At 42.7% G+C, this 25,243-nt stretch overlaps 1 protein-coding gene, 1 long non-coding RNA gene and 1 pseudogene across 25 annotated transcripts in view; 2 read left to right on the top strand and 1 right to left on the bottom strand.

The window, feature by feature from the left end:
• Positions 1 to 7,847, bottom strand: part of ADAMTS9 (ADAM metallopeptidase with thrombospondin type 1 motif 9) — a 197,033-nt gene extending 189,186 nt beyond the window's left edge. For 3 of the 4 annotated variants that reach the window (XM_072598761.1, XM_072598760.1, XM_072598762.1), the window contains exons 1-2: positions 7,707 to 7,847; positions 6,775 to 7,187 (exon numbers count right to left, since the gene is read on the bottom strand). In XM_072598761.1, coding sequence (XP_072454862.1) covers positions 6,775 to 7,187; positions 7,707 to 7,821 — 528 coding nt within the window. In that variant the 5' untranslated portion in view covers positions 7,822 to 7,847. Of the gene's footprint in view, positions 1 to 3,721; positions 4,945 to 6,774; positions 7,188 to 7,706 lie in introns of those variants that run through there. The other variant, XM_072598763.1, reaches the window with a different exon arrangement.
• LOC140497613 (uncharacterized) overlaps positions 5,043 to 25,243 on the top strand; it is a 414,232-nt gene continuing 394,031 nt past the window's right edge. For 17 of the 21 annotated variants that reach the window (XR_011964788.1, XR_011964787.1, XR_011964786.1 and 14 more), the window contains exon 1: positions 5,043 to 5,180. This is a non-coding gene — a long non-coding RNA (uncharacterized lncRNA). The remainder of the gene's footprint in view (positions 5,181 to 25,243) is intronic. The other 4 variants (XR_011964769.1, XR_011964770.1, XR_011964775.1 and 1 more) reach the window with 2 other exon arrangements.
• The window catches only part of LOC140497610 (acidic leucine-rich nuclear phosphoprotein 32 family member B-like), a 28,380-nt pseudogene continuing 11,706 nt past the window's right edge, over positions 8,570 to 25,243 (top strand).

Genomic DNA, 25,243 nt, shown 5'->3' with positions numbered 1-25,243 from the left:
GCTACCCCTATCATGATCAGTCATCCCTTATTGTCAGGTGTCTTAAACTACAGTCCCTAATTTGGGGGGGGGGGACTGTGAATTTAAACAGAAAAATACATCTTTATTTTTCAATAAACTCTAACTGAAATTTAGCATTTCCTTCAATTGTGAATTCAAAAAAATTATTCTGAGATATCTATAACTTCACCAAACCATGAAAGGGGTCGATCACACACACACACACACACACACACACACACACACACACACACACACCAGTTACAAACCCTCCCCCTATTAGGATATAAGGTCCTCAAGGGCAGGGACTGCCTCCATTTTGCATTTCTACCCACAGCGCTTATGACATATCATAAAATAAGTACCTAAGTGCATTCATTCATTCATTCAGTTTCGTGGAAAGAACGTTGGATTTAGAGTCAGAAAACCTGGATTCAAATCCTGACTCTTCTGGTTAACAGCTTTCTAATCATGAAACAAAGGGAATTAATCAAAGGGTGTACAGTTTTCCTCAGTCTTTTCCATATTAAAATCAAACTGAGTATTTCCCCACCCAATACACAACTATAAGATTATAAATGAGGACAACTTAAAACAGAAAAAAAAAATCAGGATCAAATGAAACAATTGACACTTAAATTGGGTTTTAAGGTTTCTAAAAATGCTCTCTAGCCATTTTCATTTCTGAGCCTCCTGACAATCTTATAAGGCAATTACTATTGTTATTATCCCCAATTTACAGATAACAAAACTGAGACTCACACAGTTAGCAAGTATCAGAGATGGAATTGGAACCCAGGCCATCCAGAGCCAGCTCAAACAGAGCTGATTGTTAAATTTTCAGGGTGAACATTTAAGCCTCAGAAATCGACAACTGTTACAAATCAGGGCTTGACTTGTTTATTTTTTCTCATTGTCTAGACTTAAGAAAATGATGGAGAAAATGTTAATGTGTATCAAAGTTTAAAAGTATCACTTTTCTTGGAGAGATGGTTGTTAAACATTTACCAGCACACCTTGCTGCTCTATTACAACATTATTTCTAACGTATCAAAGTTCAGAATCATCTCTCTCTTAAAAATCAGCCAGCTGCTGAAGTGTAAAGATGACTACTATGAACAGTAATCTTTTTACCTGTTTTACTTTTAAGAAGTCAGGAAGTGTATTGGATGAGGCCGGGATGGGGTGGGGGGATTACATGATGTTTCAAAACAGAATAGAAAGGAGAAAGGAGAAAGAGAGAAAGAGAAGGAAGGCAGGGGAGATTTTTAGTCACTTAACATTTTGGGGTTCTGAGAAAGGAATTTCATTTTGCTTTAAAGGTGGCAAATATGGAAATATCCACACACCAAGTTAAAAATACAATTCTTTTCTCCCATCTCTAACACTGGGTGAATCTGCAATAGTCAGTGTCTCTCGCTAAGGCTCAGTTTCCTTATCTCTAAAATGAGGGACGGACCATGATGAGCTTCTCAGGCCATTCTAAATCTACTTAATAGGCAGCATTTACATGACTTGCAAAGCACTTTAAGTGTTAATCTGGCTTGTTCTTTACAACAACCTTGACACAGATTGCTATTATTTCCATTTTATGGATGGGAAAACTGAGATTCATAGGTTAAGTGACTTGGTCAGGTCCACAAATGTAGTTGGTATGGATTTAAATTCAAGACAGTGTCTATTCACTAATTATACCTACACTATACCTGACAAAAGTGAGTCATACATGTGGAGCTCTTAATTTTGTATTTTCTTAAAAAAGATTATTGCATGGATTCCTGTTTTTGAAATTGGAATTTGGGGCCAGGGAAAATATATGCTGATTTACAAGGTAGCTGATGTTCTATTTTAACATGATTCTACTATTACATTTTCCAAGGGGGAATGAGAGACTGAGAGACAGAGAGAGAGAGAGAGAGAGAGAGAGACAGAGACAGAGACAGAGACAGAGAGAGACAGACAGACAGACAGACAGAGACAGACAGAGAGACAGACAGAGAGACAGAGAGATAGAGACAGAGAGATAGAGACAGAGAGAGAGACAGAGAGAGAGAGACAGAGAGATAGAGACAGAGAGATAGAGACAGAGAGAGAGACAGAGAGAGAGAGAGACAGAGGGAGAGACAGAGAGATAGAGACAGAGAGAGAGACAGAGACACAGAGACAGAGAGAGAGACACAGAGAGAGACAGAGACAGAGAGACACAGAGAGAGACAGAGAGAGACAGAGAGACACAGAGAGAGACACAGAGAGAGACAGAGACAGAGAGAGAGACACACACACAGAGGAGAGACACACACAGAGGGAGAGACACAGAGAGAGGGAGAGACACAGAGAGAGGGAGAGACACAGAGAGAGGGAGAGACACAGAGAGACAGAGAGACACAGAGAGACAGAGATGGAACTAGCAATTGCCAGGTACCAGAGAAAACTCATCCTCCACGTCTCCCCCAAGGCAGTGAATGTGTGATATGTACTCACATCCTTCCATGGTCACCCACACACAACTAATGCTAGTCCATCTCTATCACTCCATCAAGGTTAGTTTCAATTCATGAAATAACAGTTCCTAGGGAAGAGGGTAGGCTAACCAGGCTTATGGGCAATTACATAAAACAGCCAATACTGATTTGTACCCACTACTCACAATGCACTATGTATTAGTGGAGATAAAAATATCAATAACACGAGGTCCCTGTCTTCAAGTTTGAAGAGCTTACAATATTAAGAGCAGGGTTTGTGACCTATTTTATTCACCATTCATCCTCTACTAATTATGGGAATCCAGATCTACAGCAGGAAGGGTCCTTAAAGATCATCTAGTCCAATCCCTTCCTTGACCAAATGAGGAAACTGAGGCCAAAGAAGACTAAGTAACATGGCTAATGTCCTACGGGCAGCAGTAAGAATCAAAGGAAGCATCTGACCCTGTATCTTTGAATTCCAGTCCTAGGGCTCTTTGTGAAGTATCCAGAATTCAAGGCCCCAGGCTTACAGTCTGGCTCTGCCTTTTCCTAGCTGTGATCTTGGGTAAAGTGATTTAATGTTTCTGGTCTTTAAAAAGCTACAAACCATTACATACACACATCACAATGGAGCTTCACAAAAACCCAGACACAGGTATTACAACTGTAACTGTGCCCATCTTACAGATAAGGAAATGGAAACTTGAATGATTTACTTATGCTCACAGCTAGTTAGACAGTAACAGGCACATCTGCACCCAGGTCTTCCTGACTCCATATCCAACAGTCCTTCCTCTGGGCCAAGCTTCCTGGGGAGACAGATTTTTTTTTTCTTTCTTTTATTCTAGTTTCTCTGTATCATTTTGGGGGAGGGGACACCACAGGATGACGTATTCGGATCAGGAAGGAACCTGAGAGATAATCTATCTCTACCCTCCTATTTTCCAGATACAGAAAATGAAGCTGAAAGAGTTCAGTGCTTTGGCTTTATCATGATCAAAGCCTCAACATGGCCAGCATAATCAGTCTTTCCTCTCTATCACTTGGAGGAGGCAGAAGTTAAGAATAATGGATTTTTAAGCTGGAAAGGACTTTAGAGATCATCTACACTAACCTTTCATTTTACAGATGAGAAAAGTGAGAACCAGAGAAGTTAAATAAAATCACACAAGTAATAAGTGATGAAGCAAGGTAAAAAGGGGAGATTTGAAATTAAAGGGATTGTATTCAAAATCTGCCTGCCAGCCACCTCCTACCTGTGTGACCTTGGGGAAGTCACTTCACTCCTCTGGGATTCAGTTTCCAATATGAAAATAAGAGGAGGCTGGACTGGATGACCTTCCAGCTTGACATCTGTGATTTTAGGATAGCAAAACTGTTCACATAGATCATTGCTTCCCCAGTGAACCAACAGCCCTCTTAGTGGCTCCCAAAGGTAGAATTCCACCATTGTTCTAACTTTTTCCCTTTTATCTGTAGATCAAGAAGACAAGACACCAAACTGCGGTGGCTGTACCTCCACTTATCTTAGGGTTGGAGACTGAGATGGGCTGGGGGCAGAGCAGCCTGCAGCTTTAATTTACTGATCATTCATTACGCATATTAAGCATTGTTTCTGAGAAGGTTTGGGGTCATCAAAGGACCTCCGAAATCTGGCCAGGGCAATCTGGGCCCCTACATGGCTCACCTTCACTTTCTGTCCCTGAAACACATCTTGATAAGCAAGGTCCCTGTTGTTCACGATGGGATCAACAGCCTGGATTAAGGTGGACAATGGGCCAAGCACTGTTTTGAGTCTTGGAGATACAAAGCAGGATAGTAACTGTCCCTGCCCTCAGGGAGCTTATAGGTAACAGATCACAGTTTAGACTTAACATACTTACCTTCCAGTCAGTCAAAAAGCATTTATTAAAGGCTTAGTACGCGCCAAGAATTCCCAAAAGGTTTTGACCTTACAAGTTAAACATAATGAAATTCAAGCTTCTTGGAGACAGGGTTTTTCCTTTTAAACTCTTCTGAATCCTACAGCTAATCCCAACACCTGCAGCACATATATTAGGTACTGAATATCTGGTTTATTTAATGGAGTAAGAGGAAAGGCAGCCAAGTACAGAATAACACCACCACCACTACCCCCATCGAGGAAAACTCTACCCGATATTAGTGGAAAGCCTCATATCTGGACCATTCTTAAGTCTTAAAGGCATCCTTGGGATTTATCCCGGAGCGGGAGGAGACTTTAGGTTGTTTGGAGTTTGGGCATTTAAACCCTCAATTCCCTCCCCTTGGTCCTGGGATCCAGGTAGAATTCGGGCTGAGGCTTTCAGGGGGGTCTGGAAGAGTTTGGCACACGGCCTAGCCTTGACTTCCCATCGAATACTCTCCCAGGGCACCACCAACAGAGGCTGATCTTTTGCCCTCTGGCTGGGGGCGGGATGATTCACCGCACCCCCCTCAGCGCCCAAGTCCCGTCTCCGCCCACCCAAACACAATCACAACAACTCTACGCGTCTGGCTGCTGCAGCAGGCGTTCGCTCCTCAGCTTAGGAAAGGGTACCTAGCTGTCCGGGGGCTCTGCCCTTGCTTTCAGCAAGATGGGACGACTGTGCACCAAACCTGCCTCAAACTCGCAGGGCCCCCGGGTGCTGCCCACAGCTGGACACCTGGGTTACTCTCCAGCCCAGGAAGGAGGGACTGAGTACCTTCGGGGCAGGGGTAAGTCGAAGGAAACCCCTCCAAGAGAAAAGGGAAGGGGAGCAGGGAAGGGGAGGCAAGGAAGCTACTCTCTGTTAGCAGAATTGTCCCTCGGGGGAGAGTCTGAGACCCTACCTAACCCATCGCCCAGTACAATTGGAAAATGCCGCCCAGAAAAGTTTCTGCGTCACTAAGTGCGTTGCAAAAATACAAAGCTGTCCTGGGATGCTGAGACTATCCTCCCTGCTCTATCCCGAAATCTCTTCACCCCTTTCCAAGCGGACAGCACCTTGCCCCTCCCAAGAGCTTATACACCAAAGGCTGCAGGTCGGGGGTGGGGGGGCAAAGTACCCCAGCAAATGCGCAGCTGCCGCCTGCCCGGGGAGCCGGCAGTCCCTTCCTCCTCCCCAAATGAAATTTGAGACTCCAGCTCCCCCTCCTGGCCCTGCCTCCCTCCTTCCCTCACCCCCACCCCAACCAGTCTCTGTTGGGTGTCCAGTCCCCTGAAGGAACTCGGTGAAACCTCGCCCCCAGCCCTCCCCCTGGCTTCTCTAACCACTCTTCTCAGAGCCCCGCCGACTGGGTGCAGGGTGCCTCCTGGCAGACTGTGGGGGCTTTTCCATGGCCTCCGCCTTAATTAAACGCGTCCGGACCCAGCTCCTCCCCTTGGCCCCGAGCGAGCCCCTTCCCGCCCCGCCCCCTCTCTTATTCCTTGTGTCCCTCCCCTCTCTGAACCCATCAATCCTCCCTTGGGTTCCTTGAGTGATGGTCGGTCACGTCGTCAGTCCAACTAATCTGAAAAGAACTGGGTCCCTCCCAGAGAGGAAACACCGCACAAACCCTCTGCCTCTCTCTCCCCTTCCCCTTCCCTTCCCTTCCAGTTTCGTCCTGTCCCGTCCCAAGAAGCTCCCTCTTCCAGCTGCTGGGAATGGAGCCCTCTGCCTCCTTCACAGCCTGGAGACGATGCCTGACCACCAGTAAAGCCGCGGGTCCGCCCATTCCCTCAACTTCTCCCCTCTAGTAATAACCACCCAAACAACTCCACATGGATTTAGTTTTACTGGACGCTCCCAGGCAAAATTACAGTGCTGGGTAGAAGGAAACAGAACTGCATCTCGATAAATGTGCATTTAAACATCGAAACAGATCTAGGGTCGCTACTGTATGCTCTTTGAGGGCAGGGGGTCTCTTTCATAGATATTATCATTCCTCATCTCTCCATCCTCCGGAATCCTAAGATTATCTCCAATTTATCCGGTCCTTATCTTGTTTGTACACAGCTGGATCTTTGTGTCCCTTATTAGACACTGAGCTCCCTGAAGGCAGGGGCTGTCTTTTGTCTTTCTTTGTATCCCCAGCGCTTAGCACAGGGCCTGGCACATGGTAGGCTTTTAAGTGCTGGTGGATTTGCACATAGTTGGCTCAATGTATTTTGTTGTGGCTCACTTGTGACAGAGTGCCTACAGATGTGACAAGAGATGGATGCCCGTCCAGGAAGTTTTAAAGGCATCTGCCCCCGCCCCAGCACCCAGACCGTGGGTTACAAAGATCAGAGGGCAATTAAGACGTCAGTAAACGGAGAAGGAGGCCTCGAGGAAAGGAAGGGAGCACTTACCATTCCTGAACAGAGGCTTATTACAGCTGTGTGCTCGGACTTGGTATTGACATGTCCTCTATAGAAACAGTGCTTGAGCTCAGTGTCCTCTTCGGCGTAAAACTTTGTTTGGTTAACCCCGGGTTCTCCGAGGAGGGTGACAGTGAAAAGTGGGGCGATAAATCCGGCATGGGCTGTGAGATTAAATAGAAACTGCTGCCCGAAGGCGGAGAGTCGATAGTGCGCCTGGGAGGAGGAGGAGGAGGAGGAGGGGAAGGAGGTAGAGGAGGCAGCGGCGGGCCAGGGGTCAGTGTCAGAATTAATGCTCCTACGTCTTCTTTTGAAGTGCATGTTCGTGGGAAAAGCTTCTCCGAGGGCATTCACTCGGGTGGGGGACACGATCTCATATTCACTCAGACTTTCCAACAGTTTAACTGCAAAGCAACGCAGACAAATGCACAATTCAAGTTTCCTCCGAGCTTGATTAAAGGGAGGGCGGAAGGGTAGGAGGGAGAGAAGGGAGATGGGGGGGGGGGGAGGCATTCACCCCCGTCTTATCTCAATAGAGTTCTTTCTGCCTGTCAAAATCCGCCCCGCTGCCCTCCACCTTCCACCGGTGGGGCTCGGAGCAGCTAGGTAGCTTTGGGGCTGGAGATCAGGTTAAACCCCAGCCTGGCCGGGTAGGGGAGGGAGGGGTGGGGGGCGGCCTGGGAGGGGGAATTAGAAAGCCGGCACCAAAGTGTCAATCACTAGCCATTAGCTGCAAAATACAAAAGGCGAGTTACAGATACCGCGGGCAAGGAAGGGGGAGGCTTCTTTCGAGGAAAAGGACCAGCCCGCGGGTCCTGCTGCCCTCCGGTGTCCGAGCCGGGCGGGCGCTGGGAGGATCAGGGCATGAGGGGTCCTGGAGGCGAGGGGCAAACTCGGACACATGGGTGATGGGTACTCATTACCTTGTCGCGGGTGCAGTTTCGTTTTCGAGAGTGCTGCAGCCTGCAGGGTCATCTCCAACAGATCCCACACCAGTAACATGAGTAGTAATCCCACTGCCCAGGATACAAACTGCATGGTGCTCCCCCCACCCCTCCCCCGCGGCCCCCACCCCCGCTCTCCTCTGCTTGGCGGCGGCGGCGGTCCTCGGGCACGGCTCGGTTAGGCTCCGCCTGCGTGTGCGCGACCCGCTGCTCCGAGAAGGGGCCAGGAGAAGGGACCCGGAGCGAGCGAGCGATCGAGCCGGCGGGAGGGCGAGTTCGGGGTTCCGAAGGGCTGCTCCGCTTAGGAGGCGCTCCGCGCCGGGGCCGAGGGTCCCGTCGGGGGTGCAGCGAACGGCCCCGCCTGCGTGGAGAACTGGAGCAGCGGCACGAGCGGCGAGAAGCGGGCGCGCCTCCCCGGCAGCACCGGCATAATGGAGCAGCCGCAGCGGCCGGCTGAAGGAGTCCGGGGGCGGAGGCGCGGGGCGCTCGCCGGGGCTCTTGGGGCGCACGCCGCCGCCGGCGCCGGGGCGCTTGGAGCCCAGCGAGCCGCGCTGCTGCTGCCGCCGCCGCCGCCGCCGCTGCTGCTGCTGCCGCTGCTGCTGCTGCCGCACGGAGCGGGGGGCGTTGGGGGTGGCCGGCTTGGCCCGCGGGAACACGGCCGCTCAAATAGCCCCGGTGCACGCCTCTTGGAGGAGGGCAGCGGAGCTGAGGGGAGGGGAATGCGAGAGCCCAGGGACCCGCCTCCTTTTGAGACCTTGGCTCTCCGCGCCTGGTCCAGACCCGGAGCCGCTGAGCCGAGGCGAGCCGCCGAGCTAGTGCTAGCTAACTAACGCCCCAGGAGGCTCCCTTAGGTGGAGGAGGCGCCCGCAGTTAGCTCGCAGGAGGAGGGATCGGGGGCTTGGTTTCCCCTTCGTCTTTCCTTTTTAAGAGCGAGGAGACTCGGGAGGTGGAGAAGCGATTGGCTAGTTGCGGGTGTGCCCAGCTGTTCCCAAAGTTTGTTCTCTGGTTTTAAATGGCAAGGGAAGAAAGTAATTGTACTCTCCAACCCAGTCATCACTTAAAAAAAACAAACAATACTTTTTTTAGTGGAAGCCATCGTGAAGGGACATCTTCTCTTTCAATCCCTTCCCACCACCGGGTTGGTGATCGGTGAAAAAGTTGACTGCCTGGACCAAGTTTTAACTCGGCCTTGGAGAAGAGCAGACAAGATTTCCAGGGCAGAGCTGGGGGCTGGCAGAGGCTTTTGAAGTGGGGGCTGTTTTGACGCCTTTTCTGCGGTTAATTACATTGCAGCAGGGGGGAGACGCACCCCAGGCGCTTAGAGAGGAGGGGGTTGGGGAGGGCTGGATCTGGAGTGGCTGTCTTCTCCCCCCCCCCCACCCCGGGATTTCTCAGCTGTGATGGTTGCCAAAGACAGATGCTTAAAAGGGATCATAGCTGTAAATTACACTTCCAGTTTTTAATTTGTAAAGTTTACAGAAAGGGGAGGGGGGGAGAAATAAAGAGCAAGAAAAAAGGGGGGGAAAGAAAGCGAGAAAAAAGGTAACGTCAACTGCTACATTGTATCAAGTCTTTGACACAGTTACAAACAAGTTGTGCACTGAAGAATGTTTCTTGGGATTTTTTTTTAGTCCGTGTGATTTGACATGGAGTGGACTATTTATGCTTGAGTAACAACATTCAGTCAGTAAATTCAACTACCTGGGTTTGAACAGCTAATGATCATTTTATAAGCTGCCCTTTGGCTGAGTGGATTGTATTCAAGGTAGGCAATATTTACAATACACCGGGCACTTGGCTTCTTCTGCTTTGGTGTGAGAGATTATTGTATTTCTAAACAACACAGTTTATACAACGATATATTTTTAGGCTACCAGTTCCTCTTATCTAACCATTCTGGAAGTTTCTTAATGGAGAAGCTGTTTCCAATAAGAGAGATATGGACTGGATCATGATTTTCCCTCTACTCATGCTTTGTCTCTCACCCAGGGCCACTCAGCCAGTCTGTATCAGAGGCAGGACTGGAATACAGATCTTCAAGCTTCCAGGCCAGCTCTCCAGCTTTCCCCTCCTCCCTCATAAAGTAACTGAGAATATATAATAGAATGGAAGTAAACATCACCTGGAATAAGCGATTTCATTGTAGTTTGTACAATTCACATTAGTGAATCCTTATGTAAAACACGAATTTCAATATCAATAATACCAAAACAGTTTTTGTAGTAATAATTAATAGTTATAATAATTACTAGACACTTAAAGTAAGAGATTTAGAGCTGTAAAAGACCTTAGCTGCCATTTTGTCCAACACGCTGGTTTTACAAATGGGGAAATTCAGATTCAGGGACTTTGAGAGAGTGATTTGATCAGTCACACAGGTAATAATAGAACCAGAATTTGAACTCAGTTCATGGGACTTCAGAGTCACTGATCTTTTCTCCTATATGTCATTCAGCTTGCATCTGTTAATGTGTACTGTGTACCAGGCACTGTATTAATTGCTGGGGCTCTCAAGTAGCTCACTAATGGGGGAAATCACATACAATCACATACAAACAACTTATGTACAGACACGAGATGAACAAGATCAATTCTAGGGAGTCACAGAGCTAAGGCACTGGGATTAAGTAGAACTTGGAAAGGTTCCTTTCCTGCCGCACCCCTTTACCTTCTTTTTAGGTATATATACATATATATATATATACACACATATATATATATACACCATTTATATAAAGGTAAATGTCATGAGAGCCAACCGAGGCATCAGGAAGTCCTCCTTCTTCTGACTCATCCTGACTCTGTGACCCTAGACCAGTAACTAACCTCTCATTTCTCCAGGCATCTAAGAATATAAATTGCTGAGCAGTTGTGTGTTGGTAGAAAGTTTCCCTTATCTATGTTGCCAGAACCAATGAAATCACAAGTCCAGTCTAATATATGTATGCATGTATATGTGTATTTGTATGTGCATATAAATACATACACATATGTATGTGTGTGTGTTCATCCTTTGTTGCCGAAGAAGACCGTGCCATCAGAGAAATAATGACATGACTTGCACTTGACTTTGTTTTGAGTGAGGGAGGACTGTCCAGGTCACCAGCCTCACTTCTCCTCCAGAGCCATCTGAATCCAGTGACCAGATATTCATCAAGATGACTGGAGATGACCCACGATGAGGCTACTGGGGTGTATGTATGTATATACATATATATGTGTGTGAGATCTAATACATTGTATATATGAAAATTTCCTAAGGTTGTTTGAAGGGAATGGATGGGAAATACTGGGACAATGCAGTTATTTTCAATGGTTGCAGTACCAGCACTGAAATGTTCTTTATTTTTTTTTTCCAAAGCTTTGCCCCTTCCCGCTTGTCTAAAGACCTATGGATTACAAGTGGTTAACACTTTAGATACGTTAAACAAATCATTATTAATTAATAAGATATCCTTTTTTGTATACTTATGATATTCAAGACATCATGGATTAGATTTGGAAGGGACATTAGAGGTTATTTAAACCAGTCTCAGGAAACAGATTCAGAGAAGTTTAGCAATGTTCCCAAGCTCACACAGGGCAAATTTTAAGGAAGGAGGATGCAATTCAAACTCCTGTCCTCTAATACTAGAGCCCAGCATGCTTCTCAGGGCCCCAAAGGATCCTCCTTTCTCAACTACCTTTATGGGACTTCACTTCAAGGAGGATACTTGTCATCTCCAGCTTATCAATCCTTCCAGATTTCTTTGAGAGTACACTTAGTCATCCCCCCAGTAGGTGATAGAGATCTTCTGATAACTAGACCTCCAACCTAAAAACTGCTACTTGGAGGGGGAGGTCTTCAGCATTAGGAAATAGAAATCCCGCGTAAGACCTCCTCTGCTATTGGTTGACCTATAGGATGAACATGGGAGAAATTTGTCATAATCTTTTGAACTTTAGATCTTTAGACAAAGTAAAATAGAGAATTGAACCAATTGACTAATTCATGCCCCCATCCCTCACATATTGACTTCGAGGAGACAGATAACTGAGGCCAAAGTTGTTGAGTATCTGGATTATTTTTTTAAATTTTTTTCCCCTTTTTGCTTGAATTGCCTGGATAATTATCTTAATGGTCCATTCAACATGGAATTTTCCCCCCTTATGTTTCTTTCTTTTTTTTTTTTTTTTAAGATGGGGAAGTCATATTCTTCTGTTGGTTGGTGGTCCAATGAGATTCCTCCTTGAGATCTCCCTTCTGCTTTCCTCTGTGGATGTTAAAGCACCACTTTTTTCAAAGTGCCCAAGACTCTTTGGTTCTAGATACTATAGGCATAAGCAGATAGATAGAATTACCCAGAATGCAGAAATGAAAGATCAATTTTCAAGTCAATTGTCCCCTTCTAAATGTTTGCTGCAAAGGAGCTGAACCGTTTGAGGTCCACTAAAGTTGATGGATAGCTAACTCCAGCAAATTGTTCATTGTGATTGCTTCTAAAGCTAACTTTTTTTGCAGGCAAGTTTTTTTTCCCGGAAGGCAGAAGGGAAAGAGGTGAGGATTAAGCAGAAGGGGAGATAATGAAGTTAATGATATTAAGAAGAGTTCATCAAAACCATTGTTTGTCAAAGTTAAATTTCCAGAGAGTCACTGTATGCAAAAAAAAAAAACCAAACCAAACCCACAAATGAGATTGGGAGTCTGTTCCTCTGTTTCCTCATGGGGGAAGGGGGAGAGGAGGTGGACCCTAGAGAAGAATGGGGACATTGATAGAAACTAGGAGAAGCAACAAGGGAAAACTAATGCTAATGCTTTCCTTCAGCGTCAAGCAGTTGAAGATATTTGGAAATGAGTAATCCTATTCTGATGCAGTTAGGGCTGGGCGGAAGCACTGGGTAAGGAATGCCAGTCAGCAGAGTGGGACCCTGAGGAGGCACTAACCTTTCTGTCCCTAGTTCCTTATCAGAAAGAAGGGAATGGACTGTTCCCCTAATTGCCATATGGGGAAATTATTTGAGGTTAACAAGTGTTTAAAACAATATGCTTGGTAGCTTAATGGTCTGTATATAACATGGCACTTTCCTTTCTGTGACAGTTTCCTTATAAGAAAGCCAAGTTCAAAGATGTCACCAAATTGGAGGATTATGAATTAGCATCTCTGAAGCTCCACATGGAGGTGATGCTCCATATAAATTGTGCAGAGCTGGAGATCTCTTTAGGGATAGGAGATAGAGATTGAACTTGTGGTGTCACTCAGAGAGGGAATTGCCTCTAGTGTAGCTCAGCAGCTTCTCTGTAGCCTGGAGTCCTAGGTGCTGCTTAGAATACTGAGAGCCATGGGGCTTTGCCCAGGCTCACAAAGGAGAGACTTTTGAACCTAGGTCATTCTGATTGGGAGCCCAGTTCTCTACCCATTTGTATCACAGCCTTTTCTGATTTCTTAAATCGGATACGTTTGTTTCTATCTTGTTTTTGGTTTCTGCTTGGCCTAATAAATGTGGTTGGCGACACAGTAATTGTTTCCTTTAAAGGCATCCTTTATAGTAGATTCCAACCATCCATCCATCTAAGCGTTCAGGTCTTTGAAGTCTTAGTCATCCATTTTCCCCTCTCTCTCATTTTCCATATCCGACTTGTTGCCAAGTCTTGTAAACTGTATAAGCACATCTCTTTCTTCCTCCACTCTAGTCAAGCAGAGGCCATCCTAGTGCAGACTCCCGTGTCAACAGTGGCTATTCTCCCTATCTCCAGGCTCTCCCGTTCCAATTCATCCTCCTCATAGCTTCAGTTTTCTTAAAACACAACTCTGACTCCTCCCTCGCTCCCTTGTTCAGGAAGTTTCTGCAGCTTCCCATTACCTCTAGGGTAAAATACAAAATGATTTATTTTGATTTGAATTTGAGTTGATTTGAATCCCTTTCCCAGTTAACTCCATTTTATCTTCCCTGATTGGTGTCACATCACTACTCTGTATGTATTCTAAGATTCACCCCAAACTGATCTGCTTGCTGATCTCTGTTTAAGATATTCTATCTCATCTCTCTGATTCTGTACAAGCTGTTCTCCATACCTGGAATGGAGCAGTTCCCTTTAAGGGTTACTACAGGTGCCATCCTCTACAAAAGATCTGTCTTGAGCTCACCAAGGATAGCACTCTCCCTCACCTAAATAGGTTTCATTTACTTTGTTTATATAATCCACCCAGTTGTGTGCATATTGTACCTCTCTGATAGAATGTAAGTTCTCTGAGGGTAGGGAATATTTTTTTAAATTTTGTATTCCCCAAACCAAGCCTAGTTCCACTTCTATTGTAAGAACTTAATAAATGCTTGTAGAAGGAAAAATCTTTGAATATTAGCTCCCCCCACCCCCACCTTCTTGTATGTAGGTATGGTGCTCACCATTTGAGCTTAAAATCTGGAAGGAAGCATTGGCTTTAAATATAGCAATTTTGTTAACCTCTCTGGGTCTCCTGGGGTAATATTAGAAGGCTTCTGATGTCTTTTCCAATTCTAAATCTATGGCCAGGGGGAGTAGTATCCAAGTGCCCTGCACAAAAGGACAGCAATATAGTATTCTTTGTGATGGACCCATCCAGAACCTCCAGATCGGGTCCCACATCCCTCAGAGAACATAACAGTTGAACCTGGTTTCCTACTGGCTAGTGGAAAAAGAGATCCTGATCTGGGACTTGGAGCTGAACCCCTAAGTGGTGTCTGGAGATTGAGGCTACCGGGTTCCATCCAAAAAATGTTTTCCAGCCTAAATTGAATGATGTATATAAATAAAGAGATATACAGATAATTTCATTGTGAAGTTAGCGTGAGTGTAGCCCAAATAAGTATTTGAGACAGACCAGCGTGTAATCTGTTGTTGGAGCCCATAAACTCCAGGTGAGGTGACTTTCTCTACCAGGCACACTGACACTTGCCCTTGAACTTTTTTTTCAGAGTTTTTCAGAGTTGGCTTCTGGCATTAAATCAAGCCTCAAGTAAGAAGTAACAAGGTGTTACTTCTGTAAAATATAGCCTTTAGAAACAAGAGCCTGGGAATTAACTGTTAAATTATTGCTATAAATTTGCTTTCAGAGACATTATGCCAGACTTGAGGGCAAGAAGATCCGGGTTCTGATGTGGCCTCTGACCATGGCCAATTCACCTAATTTCTGGGTACCCTAGATCAGGCTGTAAGGCTAAGCTGCAAAGCATTTGCTCGTCTTGGGGTCTTTTAGACCAGTGAAATCATGGGCATGAATTATCTCTTGGTAAAAAAAGGATTAAGTGTCTGTAACATTTTACCATGTTGTTGTGAGGCTCAAATAGGATAAAGTATCTAAGGTGCTCAGCAAACTGTAGGGTCAGTTATTATTCTTAACAGAACAAATTAAAAAGGAAAATATGCATAGGTAAAAAGGAGTAATTTTTTTTTATACACAGTTTTTGTTTTTCTGTCTTCTTACTTCCAAATACAACCCTCCTTCCTCCCCATGCTATATTTCTAATAAAGAATAAAAAGGAAAGAGAGATTAAAAAAAAGCAGTTCAACTAAGCTAAACAGCAAATACATCTGCTGAGTCTGACTGTATATGCACCATTTCACACCCATAGACCCTTTTCTCCCTAATTATGCAAAGAAAGGAAGGAAATAAATTTTCTCATTTTTTTCTCCTGGTCACAACTTGGTGATTATAAATACATAGTATCCAGTTTTGTTTTTGTTTCATTCTTGGTCATTGTGGGTATTTTCCCCAATTGTATTTATATCACTTTGCATCAGTTAATAGAAGTCTTCTCATGCTTCTTTGAATTCTTTACTTTTTACATTATACTAGTAATCCATTATAGGCATGTACCACAATTTAGTTAGCCATTCCATAAGGATGAAATTTTTTAAGGAATGAAAAGAAAAAAAATTCTGATGATTGTTTTGAGAAAATTGAAAGATATAAATCTAATTAAGTCACAGGCCATTGGTTTATGGGTATTTTTTTATGAGTACTTATGGCATGTAAAATTCTGTGAGAAGACTGAAAATAAATCTTTTATCCAGTAGCGTGAGAAGACTATAACCTAATTAGGAAGCTGGGACAAACACACATGATAAGGCCCGAAGACCTCCTGATTAGGAGAATGTACAAACTGTGACCCTAAATAATGATGACAGAATCAGAGATTTAGGGTTGGAAGGGCACAAGAAGCCATCCAGTCCAAACCCCTCATTTTAGAGAAAAAGCAACTCAGTCTCACAGAAGTCAAGTGACTTGCCCAAGGTCACATAGCTAGTTCCTATGAGGCAGGATTTTAAATATATATATATATTTCACTTTCTCAATTAACAAGCATTTATTTTCAGCCCCTCACACCTCCCCAGTTGAGAAGAAAAACAAAACCCTTGTAGCAAATGTGAATTTTCAAGTAAAACAAATTCTGATACGATTCATGACTAAAAATTTTATGTCTCTTTCTGTATCTCAAATCTATCATTTCTCTATCTGGATGTGGGGAGAAAGGTCATTAGTCCTCTGGAATAAGAGGCAATATTTTAACCCATGTCTTCCAGGCTACAGGTACAACATTCTCTCCATTGCAACACACTTTCTCCCCCTCAGTGATGTAAGTCAGCAGTGACTAGAGGGATAGCAGAAGGGTCAGAGATGGGTGGGCCAGGAAAGTTGGAGGGTTGGAGTTGGAGTTGGAGGGTTAGGGTTAAGGTTGGAGGAAGTCAGCTTAGAGGAGCATTTTGAGGATGGGAGGTACCTGGTACTGGGAGCTTGGTAAAGCCTCAACTTAAGTACCATCCGCTCCTGCAAGAAGCTTTCCCTGATCCCTTTACTTCATGAGATCAAAGATTTGGATCTGGGAAGTTCTTTAAATGATCAATTAGTTCAACCCTCTTGTTTTATAAATGAAGAAAGTAAGGTTCAAAGAACAAGGTCACCTGAGCGCTCTCTCCCTTATCAAATTACATTATATTGACTCAATTAATTATATGTTGTATCCCCTAATGGATTCAGCATCTGGGATCTGTGAGCATTTTCAGGAAAAATAATCTGACCACAGTCTTTTGATAGAATTGGTTTTCTTTTTAATCCTATGTATTTTATTTTATGCATTTAAAAATGCCCTTCTGAGAAGGGGTTCATAGTTTCACTAGACCAAGGGGTCCAGGATACAACATAGGTTGCTCTAATAGAATGTAAGTCCCCTGGGGGCAAGCACTGTTTTTTTTTTTTTAAATCTGTATCTGCAGGGCCTATTACAATGTTCTACACGTGAAAGTTCAGTGGTATTTGTTTATTTGAATTGCATATGGAAGATATTCATGCATAAGGGTAGCAGAGTAGGATCAAGCAAGACAAGGGAGTAAGTTTGCAAACAAACTTGACTGTAACTGAATGTGAACAGGCAATCATAAGAGATGAGGGTGGGTCTGACATGGGCAATTACCTGAATCACAAAAGAGTGAGAAGGAACTCTCAGCCAACCTCTGTGATGGAGAGGAATTGGGTTCTGTAAAAATGAAGTGTTTGGGCCTCAGATGTCCTTTCTGTCTCTAAGTCTGTGAACTGTCTACCCCCGAGGCACAGGCTTAACAATTTAGAGATGGAAGGACCTTAAAGGGCATTCAGTCCAAATCCTTGATTTTACATTTGAGGAAACTGAGACTCACACAAGTTAAGTCACACAGTTAAAATGGGCCCAAGATTGGCTTTAAACACAATTCTTCCCGACTCCTAGCCAAGGACACTCTCTACTATGTCTTCTAGCTGTTTCTTAAATTGGTGTTCTACAGGGAGAGAAACACTGGACTCAGAGGAATTCATTCCTGGTATTGTTTCCCACTATTTCTGTGACACTGGTCGTCACTGAATCTCTCCAGGTTCTTCTGTTCTATGAAGCAGCTGGACTTGGTGAACTCTCCACATTCTTCTCACAATCTACAATCCTTTGATTCCAGTGGTCATTTAGCCTCCCCTGGAAGACTTTCAGTGGCAGAGAAATTCCTTCCCTGCTGGGGGAGCCAATTCTAGTTTTGGGCAGCTTGGTTGTTAGGAAAGGGTTTCTTAAAGTAAGCCATTGTGATGGTCCTCTGTAGCTTTTGGTCCTTATGCCAATGTTAGTCTTCTGGGACCAGACAGAAGAAAAAAAAAGGAATTCCGTGTTCTCTGTCATAGCCCTTCAAATACTGAACACAGCAATAAACCTTGCCTTCTCCACTCTAAAGGTCCTCCAATCTAAAGATCCAAGCTGGAAAGACTTGGTTTCTACTCTGAGACTTTTGGTTTGCAATTTATGACTGCTGCCAAGGTCTGACTCAGCTAAATGTGTTTTTTTTCATATATTTTTGCATATGTATGTATATGCATGTGCATATTTGTATGTATGGGCAGCTACGCAGTGCAGTAGATAGAGCTCTTGGGCTGAAGTCAAGAAGACCTTAGTTCAAATCTAGCTTCAGATACTTATTAGCTGTGTGACCTTGGGCAAACCACTTAACTCCATTTGCCTCGGTTTCCTCATATGTAAAATAAGCTGAAGAAAGAAATGGCAAACCACTCTGGTATCTGCCAAGAAAACCTCAAATGGGCTCACAAAGAGTTGGACATGACTGAAATGACTGAACAGCAACAGTCTATATATATGGAAAATGAGGACAGCAGGGAAGGGAGGGATGTGAGAGAGAAGAGAACAAGACTGGAGGAAGGAAAGGAGGAAGAGGAGGAAGGGAAAAGAAAAGAGCAGGGGAAGGAAAAGGAGAGAGCATCACCACAGATATTTCTGACTTCTGAGGGAGTCAGCGTAGCTGTGAAACTTAAGTGAGTATTTAGTATAACTTAAGTGAATAATTAATTAACAACTTTAGTGAGTAATTAGTTCTGCTAGAATTTTATAGGAATTGTTATGATCTGTATTTATAGAGTATATATCTGCTATTTACTTCTCTGTGAACTCATTGTGTCCCTCAAGATTATACTCTTCCTGAAGGCAGGAACTTGCATTTTGTGTTGTTTTGGTTTTGAATCCCCAGTGCCAGCCCTGTTTGTTGTTGGAATACTAGGTCCTTAATAAATAGGTACTAGTTAATTGATTGATTGAAGAGTAAAATTAGGATGATAGCAGCCCAGACATACCTGACCTTTCTGTTTCTTTAAATATCGTTTATAGAACTCTTTATTTCTTTATTCTTAACCTTTCTACCAAGATCATAGGATCATAGATGGAGAGGGTCCTTGAAGGTTATTGTGTCCATTCAGCCTTCTCATTTTATAGATGAGGAAACTGAAGCACAGAATTGCTCCAGAATTAAGTAGATTTAATGTTTTCCTAGACCAAGAATGACTCTCTCTCACTTAACTAAAGAACCCTTTATCACTTTGTCCATTTTCTGAAACAGGACCCTACTACCCACTATTTGGTGAGGGTAGTCACTCAATTGAATGCCAAAAAACAATGAAAATCTCAAGGACAGTGTGCCAAATTCAGACCCATTTTATTAATATGAAGCCACAGAGATTTATTGGTGACTGGTGTTGTGACAATGACTGAGTTACTATTATTATTATCCACTGACCTGCTAATATTTTTATGACTAAACTAATCATATGACTAAGTTAATCGTATGACTAAACTAATTTATGACTAAACTAATCATAGTTTCAGAACTGAAAGGGATCTTAGATATCATGTTATGCGATGCATCATTATTCAGTGGCAAGAGTGCTGGATTGGAGTCAAAGGATTTTGAGGATGTCTCTTGAGAGGCTTGGACTAGATGTCCTTTGAGGTCCTTTCTAGCTCTTAATGTTCAAATCCATTTTCCTATATTTAGTTTACAGATGAGGATAAACTGGGGCTAGTTAGGAGGATAGCTGTGCCCAGAACTCATGTCTTTGCCAGGATACTCCAATAAGTTACGAACAAGTAGGGGAATAATTTTCTCCCAAGATGATGAGTAAAGTTTAAAATTCTTCCCCTTTCAGAAGTATTTACATTTAATTGGAAACAAAACCTGAAGCGAAGAGGATGACTCTGGGATGGTTCAATTTCAGAGGGTGGAAGAGAGGAGTAGTTAAAAGAGCCCAGTGTTTGGAATCTGAGTGCCTGGATTCATGTTCCAAATCTTCTACTTACAACCCATTTGGCTATGGCCAAATCAAAACATGGTCCGAGACCTTGGCCATAGCTTCTCTGGGTCTCTCTTTCCTCATCCATGGAACAAGAGTTTCCCTCTGAGATTCAGAAGGAATTATATAAGCTCCTGGAAAGCAGCAGGGAATATCTTGGTTTTTTCTATGTATACTCAGCTTCTGCACAATGCTTGGAACAGTAAACACTTAATAAATCCTGCCCATTCCATTCTAATGAACACAAAGTTAGACATCTAAGAGTTTTTCTTCAATATGTTAATGTGTGTGTGGAGACTATGATAAAACAATTCTCAAAAGAAATTCAAATCAACATGTATAACCTATAGCAGATTGCTTACTGTCTCAGGGAGAGGTGAGGGGAAGAAGGAAGGGATAGAGTTCAGAACTCAAAACTTAAAAAAACCCACAATGAATATTAAAAATTGTTTTCACATGTAATTGGAGGAAAGTAAATATTATTTTAAAAACAATTCAATGGGATAGGAGAAAAATGCAATCATATAATATTTGAGAGGCAAGATGCAGTGGAAAGAGAATTGCCTTTGGAGTCTGAAGACCCTGGTTCTGATCCTGCTCTACATGTCTAACTTTTGGCATTATACTTAATTTTTTAAGGCCTTGGTTTGCACATTTGGAAAATAAACCTTCAGTCTCTAAATCTGTGATCTTATAATGGCTCAAAATCATCACTAATAAGAGAAATGCCAATTAAAATGACCCTGAAGTTTCAATTCACACAGAGTAAATTGGGGAAGATGATAAAAGAAGGAAATGGTCACTTGTTGGTGGGACTACAGGAAAACAGGCACACTGCTACACTGGTGGTAGGACCATGAACTGTTCCATCCATTCTGGAAGACAATTGAGAATCATGTAGGAAAATGACTCAATTACTTAGTGCTTAGCACAATGCCTGGTCCATAGTAGGTGCTCGATAAATGCTTCTTAACTTGACTAAACTCTTCATGCCCACGGCTGGGCAAGGAGGTCAAAGACAGAAAGGTTGCACATACATCAAAATATATGTAGAACTTTTTGTGGTAGCAAAGAAGTAGAAACATTGTAGGTCTTCATTGATTGGGAAAATGCAATATGTGAACGTAATGGAATACTCCCTTGCTGTAATGATAAATAGAAGGCCATCAAAGCAACATGGAAGGGCTTACATGAACTGATGCAGAACTAAGTGAATGGTACCAGGGAAATAACATACACCGTTGTTGCAATGTAAACAGAAAGAATAGTAAAAGGAAGCTGAGCACTATATAATTTATAGAAAGCATCCTGGGTCTGATGGATGAGAAAATGAACTTTCCGTTGTTGGAGTAGTGGGGGACTAAGGGTAGCAAATACTGTATATATTTTCATGTTGGTGAATAGGGTTATTTTGCTTAACTTTTTTTCTTTGTTATAAGAGATGGATCTTGGGAAGAGGAGGTATACCTGAAAATGACTGTAATGTGAAAATAAAAGACAATAATGAAACTTTTTAAAAAGGAAATTAGGGGGGAGGGGGAATGGAAAGAAGGAAGGAAGAAAGAGAGGGTGGGAGAAAGGAAGGATGGATGGAAGGAAGGAAGGAAGAAAATGGAAATAGAAGTAAAGAAAATGAAGGAATTGGATTAATCAGGTGTGGGGAATCTGTAGCCTCAAGGCCACATGTGGCCCTCTAGGTCCTCAATTGTGGCCCTTTGTTAAGTTTGGATTCAGTGAAAGGGCCACATGTGGCCTCGAGGCCACAGGTTCCTCACCCCAGTAGGTGATGGCTAAAAGTCCCTTCCAGTGAATCTCAACTAAAGCTGGCCCTGCTTCATCATACTAAGTTTTCTAGGTAACTTGGATGTCAGTCTTCTTTGCAAAGGGCTCACAGGTCCATATACAACCTGATGTATCTGATGCACTTGTAACCAGCTACTATTAAGTCCACATCAGCAGGACTCTCTCTTTGAAGTCAATATCCAAAGCAACATCTGGGGCCTTTGGCTGAAGTCTTTCTTACAGCTGGAAGAGAGATAGCAAATCCAAAGGTCATGTGATGGGGTCGGGTTTTTTTGGCCTACTATAAGAAGGCCATTCTCTTCTTACAAAGAGCTTTTCAAAAACTCTCAAGTATTTGTATTCTGAATACTGAGATAGAAGAAAAGAGGTGGGGGTGGGGAAAAGAATATCTTAGTTTCATAAATTAATGTGCATAAATCTGAAATGTGCACAAAAAAGAAAAGAAATTCATCGTCATGTCAAAGCTTGTCCTACTACCTGGATTCTGTGACATGAGATCAATGTGAATCGGAGAGGACTTATTCACCACACACTCTTCTTTGTATTAATTGGCACCAATAACACTAAATAGATTGCTTCCTGAAATCTAAGCCTGGCAATTAGTGACTTGTCAGGTACCTATCGGATGTTGGCAAAATAATTGGGTTTGCAATTTGTTTTCACTCCCAAACAGGTCTGACAGAACCTGCAGTTGAGTTGAAGTCAGGAAAATGGAGAATCAACTTTGTTGGGGAAATGGGGCCTCCCTCAACACAAGAATCATGGTTCATGAAAGAGAAGATTTCTAGATAGGAGGATTGTCTTCTTTCTAGTCCTTGCAGATTAGTAAAGAAGATACTGTCAGAATTTTATCTGACTGGGGCAAAGATAAACACCAACATTAAAAATATTTCAGAATGTCTGGACTTGAAATCTGAAAAATACCACAGCAGTTCAGAGCAAAGTCTAGATCTTAGGACACTTATTTGCTCCTCAGCACTGCCTTGTCAGTAGGATTTCATCCAGAATATTAGTAAGAGGGCAGAGGTGGTGGTACAAGTATCCCTTCTACACTCACTGATAAATGATCTTGGCCAGAGTAGAAGATATTTAGATTTTGGTTTTGGTTTTTAGAAATTAGAAATGAGAAAGTAGAAACTTCAAGGACTTTTTCTGCTCCTCTCTCTTGTCCCACCTCATCCTAAAACATTTCTGATTTATTATGGATTGGGTAAAGATAGGAGGATGATATCAGGAGACAAGAGGGTATAGGTACAGAAGGATGATGTGATAAGATGACCATGATTACAGGAATCTTCCTTGTGAAGAACTTAGATTTCAACCATATGGAGATTCCCTCCACAGATGGATGCCACCATACTACACACTACCACCAGGCTTTTGTTTCAGTGTTAATAAGCTGGAAAGATTAAGCCAAAGATGGCTTGTTGGGAGTAGAGGGAAGCCAACAGATGTGATTGAGCCCTGACTCTGCCTCTTATTATGTCTGTGATCTTGGGCAAATCAGACAACTTTTAAAGGAACTGAAAACTGTAAAAAAAACTTTGAGGAGCAGGATGTTTTCCTTTCTGGGTCCCTTTTCCCAACTTTGTAAAATGAAGAGGTTGGATTCATTAGCCTCTCAAATCCTTCCAGGCTTAAAATGTGTGTCTTTAAGACCATAGGATGGAGGATTTGCCTGATTTTATTTTCCTGCCCATATAACAGATAAGACATACATATAATGAAGGTTTTTTTTTTATTGAATTATTTTATTTGCTTTCAGTGTTCGACCATCACTTCCTTTTTTCTTTTTCTTAATTATTATTTTATCTGTTTTCAGTGATCTACAATCACTTCTATATAACTTAGATTTTTTTCCCCTCCCTCATCCTCCTTCCCCTCTCCCTCCTCTCTCCCTCCCTGAGATGGTATACAATTTTATATAGGTTCTACACATACATTCCTATTAAATACAGTTTTACTTTAGTCATGTTGCATAGAAGAATTAAAATGAATGGGAGAAATCATAAAACAAATCAAAACGTAATATAAAAGAAAATGATCAGCTACATTCTGTGATCAGATTTCATAGTTCTTTCTCTGGATATAGAAGGCATTTTGCCTTAAGAGACCATTGGGAATTTTTTAAGCCCTTGTGTTGCAATGAAGTTCTACGTCTACCAGAAAAAAATCCTCGCACACTGTGGTTGTTGCTGTGTATAAAGTTCTCCTGGTTCTGTTCCTTTCACTCAGCATCAGTTCATATAAGTCTTTCTAAGCCTCTCTAAAGTCTTCCTGTTCATCATTTCTCATAGCACAATAGTATTCTATTACATTCATGTACCACAATTTAGTCAGCCATTCCCCAGTTGATGGGCATCCCCTTGATTTCCAGTGTTTGGCCAACACAAAGAATGCTGCTATAAATATTTTTGTACATGTGGGACCCTTTCCCATTTTTATGATCTCTTGGGGATACAGCCCTAGAAACAGTATTGCTGGGTCAAAGGGTATGCACATTTTTGTAGCCCTTTGGGCATAGTTCCAAATAGCTATCCAGAATGGTTGGATAAGCTCACAGCTCCACCAACAATGAATTAGTTGTTCCAACTCTCCCACATCTTCTCCAATATTTATCATCTTCCTGTTTTGTCACGTTAGCCAATCTGATAGGTGTGATGTGGTACCTCAGAGTTGTTTTGATTTGCATCTCTCTAATCAAGAGTGATTTAGAGCATTTTTTCATATGATTATAGATATCTTTAATTTCTTCCTCTGAAAATTCCCTGTTCATAACCTTTGACCATTTACCAATTGGTGAATGACTTGTATTCTTGTACATTTGACTCAGTTCTGTATATATTTTAGAAATGAGACCTTTATCATAGACATTAGTTGCAAAAATTCTTTCCCAGCTTTCTGCTTTCCTCCTAATCTTGGTTGTATTGGGTTTGTTTGTGCAAAAACTTTTCAATTTAATGTAATCAAAATTATCCATTTTGCACTTCATAATGTTCTCTATCTCTTGTTGGGTCGTAAATTTCTCCATTGTCCATAAATCTGACAAATACACTATTCCTTGCTCCCCTAATTTGTTATATTATCAATCTTTATACCTAGATCATGTATCCATTTGGACTTTATTCTTGTGTGTGGTGTCAGGCATTGGTCTATGCCCAGCTTCCCCACACTGTTATACAGATTTTCCAGCAATTTTTGTCATACGGTAAGTTCTTATCCCAGAAGCTGGGGTCCTTGGGTTTATCAAACAGTAGATTGCTATATTCATTAACTACTGTGTCTTGAGTACCTAACTTATTCTACTTGTCTACCCCTCTGTTTCTTAACTAGTACCAATTGGTTTTGATAACTGTTGCTTTGTAATACAATTTGAGATCAGGTAGAGCTAGGCCACCTTCCCTAGCATTTTTTCCATTAGTTCCCTTGATATTTGGGACCTCTTGTTCTTCCAGATGAATTTTGATATTCGTTTTTTTTTTTAAGTCCTCCAAAATTCATCAGCCATCAGAAAATTTGTTAACAACTTATCAACCCCTTAGAATTAACCCTACTCTCCCTGCCCTGAATCAACCAAACAACAATATTGAGTGTTATTGAAAACCT

The sequence above is a fragment of the Notamacropus eugenii genome, chromosome 3 (assembly GCF_028372415.1).
Source record: "Notamacropus eugenii isolate mMacEug1 chromosome 3, mMacEug1.pri_v2, whole genome shotgun sequence".
NCBI classification, from domain to species: Eukaryota; Metazoa; Chordata; class Mammalia; order Diprotodontia; family Macropodidae; genus Notamacropus; species Notamacropus eugenii.
The sequence above is the reverse complement of the archived record's forward strand: the minus strand, read 5'-3'. Positions and strand labels throughout refer to the sequence as shown.